The 10,630-nt window shown below is 35.5% G+C and overlaps 1 protein-coding gene across 3 annotated transcripts in view; it reads left to right on the forward strand.

Moving 5' to 3' along the window:
- Positions 1-10,323, forward strand: part of IBTK (inhibitor of Bruton tyrosine kinase) — an 88,244-nt gene extending 77,921 nt beyond the window's left edge. For 2 of the 3 annotated variants that reach the window (XM_032275428.1, XM_032275431.1), the window contains exons 27-29: positions 7,278-7,349; positions 8,083-8,215; positions 9,026-10,323. In XM_032275428.1, coding sequence (XP_032131319.1) covers positions 7,278-7,349; positions 8,083-8,215; positions 9,026-9,157 — 337 coding nt within the window. In that variant the 3' untranslated portion in view covers positions 9,158-10,323. The remainder of the gene's footprint in view (positions 1-7,277; positions 7,350-8,082; positions 8,216-9,025) is intronic. The other variant, XM_032275429.1, reaches the window with a different exon arrangement.
- Positions 10,324-10,630: the final 307 nt, after the last annotated feature.

Here is a 10,630-nt window from a genome sequence, read left to right on the forward strand (position 1 = left end):
CTGGGAACAATACTAGTTTAATGTCACTTTACCTGCCCTGAGGAACTGTCAAAGTCATCTTACGACAATGTTGGGAAACTACTGATTTAGATGAAATGTTTAGGCATATTTTTATTGTTAGTATTGTGACTGTCTTCTTTTTTTACAGATATTTACATTTAGGAGGAAAGTTCTTGAGCTATTTTCTTGCCATACAGAAAATCAGAGAGCAGAAGAGATCTGAAGTCATCTCCCTAACTTGTCAAATACTTCTAGCATTAAAATACCATTTTAAAATAAAAATCTTCGGTTGGGTTTTTTGGCTTGATGCCTGTAATCCTAGCACTTTGGGAGGCTGAGGTGGGCAGGTCATTTGAGTTGGGGAGTTCGAGATCAGCCTGGCAAGATGATGAAACCTTGTCTCTACAAAAAGTACCAAGAAAAAAAATTATCTGGGCCTGATGGCATGTGCCCATAGTCCCGCTGTTCAGGAGGTGAGGGTGGTAGGATCGCTTGAGCCTGGAAGGTAAAGAATGCAGTTAGCCATGAGTGTGCCACTGTTCTCCAGCCTGAGCAACAGAGTGAGACCTCGTCTCACAAAAAAAAAAAAAAAAAAAAAAGCCTTAAGTGGAATACTAACATATGAAATAAATATTAAGCCTTTTTGCCATATTTATAAATTAAAATTATGATAGGCTTATAAACACAAAGCTAGGAGCATAGTATTAAAATTGGCAATCAAATGTTTATTGATTATCAGCCTTGTATCAGACATTATGCTAAGTACTAGAGTCACAGTGGTGAACAAATTAGCCCCTGCCTATGTAGAACTATCCTCCTTTCTTGTTTTGCTGTAGAAAAGTTCTCTCTCCTATTTTAGGCCAATACCTGTGCTTTTATCTTAATGCTTCCCACTTCAGAAACCTTAAAACTATTAATTATCCCTTTCCTTTCTTGTGTAAGATTCAACCTTTTCCTTTTAACTAGATTCTTCCCCTCTGGTTTTGAATGTGCTCAGGTCTCTCATGTGGTCTGGGCACACTTTATTCTAGCAGTCGTCATATCATTACCCAATTCTCTACCCCCTTCACAGCCAGATTTCTTCAAAGAGTTGTCACTTCCCACTCAGTCCTTAATTCATTTTGTCTTCCAGCCCCATTACTAAACTGAAACATTCCAGGCTAAGTTCAGCAGTGACCTTTACATCGCCAACACCATCCACTTTTTATACGACCCATCATACTTGAAGTTCAATTACTGGTCATCTTCTTATGTCACTTTATATTTTTTCTACACCATCCATTTTATGAGCATATGTTCAGTTATCAGACATGTACTAAAGACTCAAAATTTATATCTCCTGCCCATATCTATCATCTGAGCTTGACTTAATTATCTGTCTTGTTGACCCTACCATCTTATTTGGATGTTCAGAAACACTGTAAACTTCATGTCCAAAATTAAACTTGATATTTTCCTCATACCCCTCACATAAAACCAAAATCAAAAATAGAGACAAAACAAAGAACAGGCTACTCTTTCTGAATTTTCTTCCTCAGTAAAGAGGAAGAATTTGTGTCTTTGGCACTTCCATTTTCTTCACAAATATTCAGTCTACTGTGAGAGCATTCCAGTTTTATATCTTAAATATTTCTCAAATCCACATACTAAATTTTATCTCCAGTGCTATCACCTCTGATTCATTCTACTGTGATAATTCACCTGGGCCATAAGAGTTGCCTTCCTAACTGGTCTTTCCTTTCTTTCTTTCCTCCAATATATTAAACCAGTGTGTTCTTTTTGAAAATTTGGAGTTTACTGATTTTAAAATAAAAGCTATAGACTTCCTTATATGATCTTTAAGGCCTACATAGTCTGGTTCCTGCCATCTGTCTTTAACTCGGTTTTGTAACCTGATCTCTGTATTCTAGTCATCTTGGCCTTTTCTAGTTCTCAGATGCATTTTGCTTCTTTACATCTCCTTACCCTTTGACAGACTGACTCTGACTCTTCTTTTAATATCTATTCAGTCATATTCTTTGGAGAAGTCTGACTTACTGGGGCAGTTTACTGATGTATGTTCTCATAGTACTTCTTTTTTATTGGTACATCCCACAGTTATTGTTAGTGTGATTCTTTAATATTTGCGTACACTAAGTATTTTCATGTCTGTATGTTTAATTATATGTTCAACAAGAGCAAGGAGGATGTTTGTCTTTGTTCATCATTTTACTACCAGTGTTTAGAAGTCTCCTGGCATGTATTAGGTGCTCAGTGAGTCTGGTGAATGACTGAATGAGTAAATTAGTTAAAATTGTAACTCTGTTTCAAGTAGTAGTTGTTTCTAACGTAGTTAGTTATATTGCATGTCTTAGATATATCAAGTTAAAGATATAAAAATTAAGATCATTTTTGTGCCTTTATATTTTAAATATTCATTGAAATGTAAAAAAATGTTTTTGGATATATACCGATATGTCATGGAACTTAAAATATGGATCTGTGGTTTCATAGTTGATCACTAGAGTGTGCTATAACATCAGGGCTCTTAATTATGAGAAGTGTGCCCTGTTTTACTGCTTTGGAAGCTTGACCTAATGGAGTTTATGATAGTATCACATATCCATAACTTCAGTATTTTTGGTATGGTAGTTAATGTTTTAAATAACTGTGGCTGTCACTGATAGTGATTCTGAGAAAGAAAACATATAGCTTGAGTTTCAGGGGTTTTTTCATCATAGGAAATATAATAAGTACGCTTTTTAAAAAAGGAAATATAAAGCATTACAGACAGAATATTCATTAATTTGCAAATTATGGGCTACCTGGTACTGGCCTTTGTTAAGTATATGTAAAAGTAGAATATATAGGCCCAGCCTTTAATGTATCTGAAATCTAGTTGATAAATATAAATATACATACATGGAAGTTAAGTGACAGAATGAGAATGAACTTATGATAGAAGGGCCAGGTGCTATGGCTCACGCCTGTATTCCCAGCACTTTGGGAGGCTGAGTGGGGGCGGATCACGTGAGGCCAGAAGCATCTCCAACATGGGGAAACCTCATCTCTACTAAAAATACAAAAATTAGCCAGGCATAGTGGTACATGTCTGTAATAGCAGCTACTAGGAAGGCTGAGTCAGGAGAATTGCTTGAACATAGGAGGTGGAAGTTGCAGTGAGCTGGGAACACGCCACTGCACTCCAGTGAGACTCTGTCTCAAAAAAAAAAGCCTGTATTTCTAGCATTTTGGGAGGCTGAGGTAGGTGGATCACGAGGTTAGGAGATCGAGACCATTCTGGCCAACATGGTGAAACCCCATCTCTATTTAAAAAAAAAAAAAGAAATTATGATACAGTATAGAAGTATTAAAGAGATTGCAATATGATAAGGTGCCAAATGAGTGGTTCTGAGAAGGAAAAATGAACATGGGCTGGAGTTGCTTGGAAGAATTCACCGGAGAAGAAGGGCTTGAGCTGTGTTAGTTCATAAGCACTTTTTATATTCATTTCCAAATATTTCTTTATTATATTTATAGGCATGTGAATAATATTAGAAAAAAAGAGATCACTTAATTTTTGATTCCTTTCATTGTCGTAAGCTTTTGAATACAGGAGAGGATTTTTAAAAGAAGAAATAAGAGAAGATGGGACAGTATAAATAGAGGAAATCGTGGGAGTTAAGACAGGAATGTTTATGGTCCTTTGGGGAGTTAGGGTGGCAGGGGTGGAGGACTCATCTCAGGAAATTCCACAAATTATACATTCTTGTTTTGGTTGTAGAAAATGTGAGTTTATTCCAAGGTTAGGGCAAGAATGACAATGTTGTTTGAGGGTGTTAGCATCTAAAAATGAACAATTTGTATAATTTTTATTTGTTTATTGTTACTTAGGTATTCTTTTTCATTTCATGTGTTATTATTTCCCGTTTCCTTTCACTTAAATGCCTTCTTATGTAATTATGGAAAGAAAATGTAAGCTTGTGTTTGTTTCTTTTTTTTCTTTTTTTGAGTTGGAGTCTCGCTCTTTTAAGTTGGAGTCAGGCGAAAGTACGATAGTGTGATCTCTGCTTACTGCATCGTCCACCTCCCGGGTTCAAGTGATTCCCGAGCATCAGCCTCCACAATAGCTGGGATTACAGGGACCTGCCACTACACATGGCTACTTTTTGTATTAGTAGAGACAGTGTTTCAACATGTTGGCTGAGTTAGTTTCAAACTTCTGACCTCAGGTGATCTGCCAACCTTAGCCTCCCGAAGTGCTGGGATTAGAGGTGTAAGCCACCTTGCCCAGCTGAGCTTGTGTTTCTAATTAGTAAGGAAAACTACTTGTGAGGCTGGGTACAGTGGCTCACACACGATGCTGTAATCCCAGCATTTTGGGAGGCTGAGGCGGGCGGATCACCTGAGGTCAGGAGTCCGAGACCTGCCTGACCAATATGGAAAAACCCCATCTCCGCTAAAAATACAAAATTAGCCAGGCATGGTGGCACATACTTGTAATCCCAGCTACTTAGGAGGCTGAGGTAGGAGAATTTCACTTGAACCTGGGAGGTAGAGGTTTTGATGATCTGAGATTGAGCCATTGCACTTCAGCCTGGGCAACAAAATTGAAGCTCCATCTCAAAAAAAAAAAAAAAAAGAAAAGAAAAAAAGAAAAACTACTTGTGAGATAAAAAAATTATTCTATGATTATATCAGCTCTAATCTTATGTAAAAATCTTTCTGATTAAGCTAGTACAATTTTTTAAGGCTGACTATATGAGCAAAGAATAATTTAGTTCTTTTAAAGTGTAAATGTGACAATATTAATGTTTTTTGGTTTGAACAAATTTTTTTTTTTAATTCGGGGAATGCCCAGCTAATTTTGTATTTTTAGTAAAGGCAGGGTTTCTCTATGTTGGTCAGGCTGATCTGGAACTCCCAACCTTAGATGATCTGCCTGCCTTGGCCTCCCAAAGCGCTGGGATTACAGGCGTGAGCCACTGCCCCCAGCCTGAACAAAAATCTTTTAAGGAAAATTTCAGTTAACCTTTTTATGATACTGTTTATTTTCAGAAGGTTAAATTTTATACAGATCGTCTCTTGGGATATCTACTTCTGTGTTGCTAGTATCTGAAACAATAATGCTGTATTTATTATTTGAAAGCTTAGAATGTTTTTGGTATTTGTTTAATCATAGCTCTATTTTATTTGACAAATTTGGTTCATTTTAAGATGAAATTTTGACACACTCCATGTTGTTTGGATTAAAAACACTGAAAAACCGTGAGTGGAAAAAGTTATGGAATTGTAGTCTTAGGAAACAGATTTGTGTTTCAGTATAACTATACTGCTCTTTCTGAATTTTTCTGTACCTCAGTTTCTTAATATGGAAATGAGAGTGATAATGCCTGTCACACAGGTTTACTATAAGGCTTGTATCAGTTTGTAATTTAGTACCTATATCTCTAAGAAAATTTATCAGTAATTTAAAGCAATAAATAACCTTAAAAAAAACTCTGCTTTTCTTTATTGTAGACTACAAAAATACCTTTTGAATTTCCGTTTCAGTCATTAATTTTTGAGTTAATTTTTATAAACAACTATTTTCAACTATTCCACTGGACATTGAGATACAAAGATGAATGAAACACAGTCCTGTTCCCCAAGAGACTAGTCTAGCAGTTAGGATTGAACATATAGGCTGGGTACCATGACTCACGCCTATAATCCCAGCACTTTGGGAGGCCAAGGTGGGTAGATCACGAGGTCAGGACTTCAAGACCAGTCTGACCAAGATGATGAAACCCCATTTCTACCAAAAATACAAAAGAATTAGCTGGGCATGGCAGTGGCCGCCTTAATCCCAGGTACTCGGGAGGCTGAGGCAGATAATTGCTTGAACCTGGGAGGCTGAGGTTGCAGTGAGCCAAGATCACGTCACTGCACTGCAGCCTAGGTGACAGAGCGAGACTGTGTCTCAAAAAAAAAAAAAAAAAGATTGAACATGTAAACAATAATAACAGTGTGTGATGATGCTTTATCATAATCATTGAAGTTTTGTACAAGGAGAGAGACGGTGACATTTGAGCCAATTCCAAAAGAATGAGAAGACATTTGAAGTGGAATGTATTCCAGAATAAGGGGAATAGTAAAAATAAAGTCAGCTGTGTGATCATGGAAAAAATACTGTACTCTAAAAACACTGTATTCTAAATTAAAAAGACCAGCTTTTTGTTATTTCTCTTCTACTTATCTAATTTGTGAATCAAATTATATAATCTTTGAGTTTGTTTTTTATCTCTATAATGAATAATATATACTTTCTTCACAGGGTATTACAAGGATTAAATGGGATAATACACATGAAGTACTTAGGCTTTTAGTAAATTTGTTTGCCCACACATCAGGGCTAAACATTTTAGCTTCAAGTGCATTTTGTACACTGACCCTACTGTTTGTTTTTAAGTTTATTTCTCTTTAAGTTTCTTCCCTACCCTGAATTCAGGCATTTTTTTTGTTTATTGAAGAGAAGAGCCCGCCTTTACTTAAATCACTGAAATCTTTTATAAGTCCACGTATTTATACAACCAAAATTCTAATTGTTACTCTCTTCAGCTTTCATGGCATTTCCTCAGTGAAACCATCAGCATATACCATCTTCTATATTGTATTTTTTCTTCTGTAAATCTGTAGTATTTTATGCATATTAATGTAGATTAATTATAGTGCTCTTATACATTGTTTTATCATTGCTTAGGTTTATTTTTAAATCTTCCCAATCAGAATTTTTTGAGGGGAGGAGATTGAGTTTTATTCAGCCCGATTTTCAGCACCTACAATAATCCTGACATGCTCAATAAATGTGTGTAAATGAATCATGAAGTCAGTATCTTAGGTCCTGTTTGTGGTGTTAAACCGGTCTAGTCCTCAGTTTGCTCATTGCTGAAAGAGAGCATTGGATTAATCTAGATAATCTGCACTAGGGACCTTTCTAGTTGTAAAATTCCACAATTAGGTCAGTCTGTAGTGTATTAATTGCTCACAAAATTTGACAGTTAATTATCTGATTTAGGGATTATTGGTTTATCTGGTATATATATAATGTCATTAGAAAAATAGGCTATTTTTTGCAGTATCTTGCTCTATGATATTTTATACACAACATTTTATAAATATAAATTATTTTGTTTACTTATAATTTTAAAGGTACACCTACTGCACTCATTTAATTTGCCTCCTGAGTCAGGAGCTTACAGTTCTTCCTCTCTATCTATTAATAAGCAGTTTGACTAATTTTGGCATTTGTTTTGCAGATGCACTACTCATGGTACCCCAGGACCAGAAGGCAACCATATTTCAGATTTACCACTTCTAGACAGTCCCAAGTAAGGTTAATTGACAAGTTATGGGCCTCCAAAGCTAAGTTGCCGCTTAGGATTAAAAGAGAACGTGAAGGCCAGGTGCAGTGGCTCACACCTGTAATCCTAGCACTTTGGGAGGCCAAGATGGGTGGATCACCTGAGGTCAGGAGTTAGAGACCAGCCTGGCCAACCTGGCGAAACCCTGTCTCTACTAAAAATACAAAAATTATCTGGGCGTCGTGGTGCATGCCTGTGATCCCAGCTACTCCAGAGACTGGTGTAGGAGAATTACTTGAACCTGGGAGGCAGAGGTTGTAGTGAGCCAAGATTATACCACTGAACTCCAGCCTGGGCGACAGAGTGAGACTCCATCTCAAAAAAAGAAAGAATGAGAGAATGTTAAAAAATTGGGAATAGTATGGTGTAGAGTAGAATGTATTGAGTATAATGTATTACTTGAATCTTCTCTGTAGTGTAGTTTGAGTTACCTTTCTGTTCAGTTATGTTGTTTCTGCTCCCTCCCCATTTCCTGGTACTTCCATAATTTGCTCTATAACATTGGTCCAAATAAAACATTAGTTCTCCTCTTATTCTGTTTCTCACCTCATCATTCTGTAATCTCTGCAGAAGCTTCCAGGTTCGTTCATATTTTAGGTCACTGGAAAAAGTTGTAGCATTGCTAAAGAGTATTTTAGAGAAAATTTTGCATGCAAAAATTTAGGCAGATGAGTGAAATTCATTATTATTATTCTTTCAGTCCCTGGTTATCTTCTTCAGTGACTGTTCCTTCCATGGTAGCCCCTGTCACTTTTGCATCTATTGTAGAAGAAGAACTACAACAGGAAGCAGCTCTTATTAGAAGTCGAGAAAAACCCTTGGCTCTGATTCAGGTAAATGGCTTACCTAGTAGGGTTTAATCTAGAGAAGAACTACATTTCATATTTAGGTTTTAAGAAAATCACATTTGTTTGCTTTGGACAGGTGCTTGTATATATGAAGTTAAAATGTAAATGCCGGGTAAAATTCAACTGAGGCATCTAGCAGTTTATGTATTAGTTGTAGATATTCAGGGCAATTAATTTATGACTAATAAGTTATGATAAAGCTTATATGTTTAGCTTTGGTGATGCTTTGGATTACATTTAGTTTTTTAAAGTGATCAGCAGAGAATTTGGCAGTATTATCTAGTGCTACATTTGGTTTCTGTAGCACATTTGGATTATGTTTGTAAGCAACAGAAGCCCATCTGGCTAACTTAAGGAAAAGAGAATTTATTTGAGGGATATTAAGATTCCAGAGATTTAGCTGAAAGACCAGACACAGCTTGGAAACAGAGAAGACCCCTAGTAGCACTAGAGAGCTCAGAAGCAAGATTTAGGGGACTTATACAATAACAGAAAGTATCTCACAGAATAAAGCTACTGGAGTGAATGAATTTTAGCGGTCATTTTCAGTTTCTTTTTCCTTCTGCTCAAGATTCAAATTCAAGAGAGCATGGGTATCTCATTTAGGTCTCTAGCCTTCTCCTTGCCACAGAGATAGCAAGATGCCTGATTTAAAATGCAGGATACTTGATTTAATTTCACTGTATTGTATCCATGGAAAGTGGTAGTTCCTCAGAAGCAAATTGGAAAGCAAATACATCCTGCTTAGTTTATAATTAAAAGAGTAAAGAATCTTCTTTTTCTTCCTCCTTTCAGATTGAGGAGCATGCTATACAAGATTTATTGGTTTTCTATGAGGCATTTGGCAACCCTGAAGAGTTTGTCATTGTTGAAAGGACACCGCAGGGACCACTGGCAGTACCTATGTGGAATAAGCATGGATACTAGTTCACTGTGGAGTGGACATGTATTTTTCTTAATTATGAGTTTGTTCATATAAGGAAAAGCTGTGGAAAAGAGTTCTTAGAGATTTTGTGATATCATTCTACATAGATTAAGAAAGGATCTAATTTCTTTACTGCAGTTAAATCATATAATGTTTATATGATTAAAAAGAAATTTCTCAGAATTGTGATTTTAGTAACTTTATATAAAAATGTGTGAGACAAAAACTTAATAGATTAAGGTTAAATATAATTGTTTCTCCTGAATAACAGAGGAAAATATGTGATTGAATTGTAAGAAATAAGCGGGGATGAAGTATTAAAAATAACTTTTTTGTTTGAAAATTTAGAAGATTTTGCCAATATGTGTTGTTGCTTGACTTTTTAAATATGGCATTGATGAGTTTAAAGTAGGAGCATCAGTTATTACTTCTGATTCATTAATGGCCAGAATTTTGTTTTGGTCTAATAGTTGTGTCACCATTGTTGCTTTTTAAAAATCAGGCTATGCATGTGGTCCATATCTATTCAAAACTTTACCTGCACAGATGCCACATTTCCGTTTGGATCATATGTTCTCTGTTTTGCATTAAGCAGTAGAGTACAGTGGAAAGGGAATAGGAATACTGATTATCCTGAACAGTTAGTCTGAAGATAATAGTTTTTTTTTTTTTAGTATAAGATTTGGAGTCATTGTGAATTATTTTTGGTGGGATGGAGGATCTTAAAAAAGCTTAATTGTGACAAAATCAGTTTCTAAAACTGTTACAATTTCTGAAAATAAATGCTTAATTACGCATACAGGAATTGAATAGTTTGGAAGAGGGTTTGGATTATCGTTACCTTTACAATACTGTATAATCAGAAGTTCTTTGAACCTCGGTTGTACATCTAGACATTTTTCTTTAAATGATGTTGTTTGGTTTGTTTCTGAGTGTTTAAATTTTTAAAAAACAAATGTTAAATTTGTGCTTCAGTACCTAGATAAATTGGAAAGGTTAATGTTCTAGTTTCTGAAAGATAAGCCTGGGAGAGACATAAGCAATTCACCGCTATAATTTAGTTGATGTAAAATGACAGAAACTAATTCAATATTTTAGGGTTAGCTCTACCCAAAAGCAGCAGACATGTAAGCAAATGTGCAATAAAAAATGATCATGACCCATTTCACTGATGTGTGTTTGACATTTTTTACTATATTGTCATTTATTATGGAAATAATTATTAATTATTCCTCCTGATGTGCTACACTAATAGCCAGTATATGGTTAAGTTGAGGCTGTATTTATTCTAAGGCAGATTTAGAAGGGGCAGTTTTTAAAATATGACCTTGTGGATTTTTATATGTGTGTTTGAGTAAATTGAGAAGAAATGAATTTTATAAGTGTTTTATTGATGTTACAGTTAAGAAGCCTTTTGAAGTAATGGATTTATTTCATTTGAAGCTTTGATTCTTCTGTACATATTGACATCTTTA

This window comes from Sapajus apella, unplaced genomic scaffold (genome assembly GCF_009761245.1).
Source record: "Sapajus apella isolate SASKATOON/1434 unplaced genomic scaffold, GSC_monkey_1.0 scaffold6, whole genome shotgun sequence".
NCBI classification, from domain to species: Eukaryota; Metazoa; Chordata; class Mammalia; order Primates; family Cebidae; genus Sapajus; species Sapajus apella.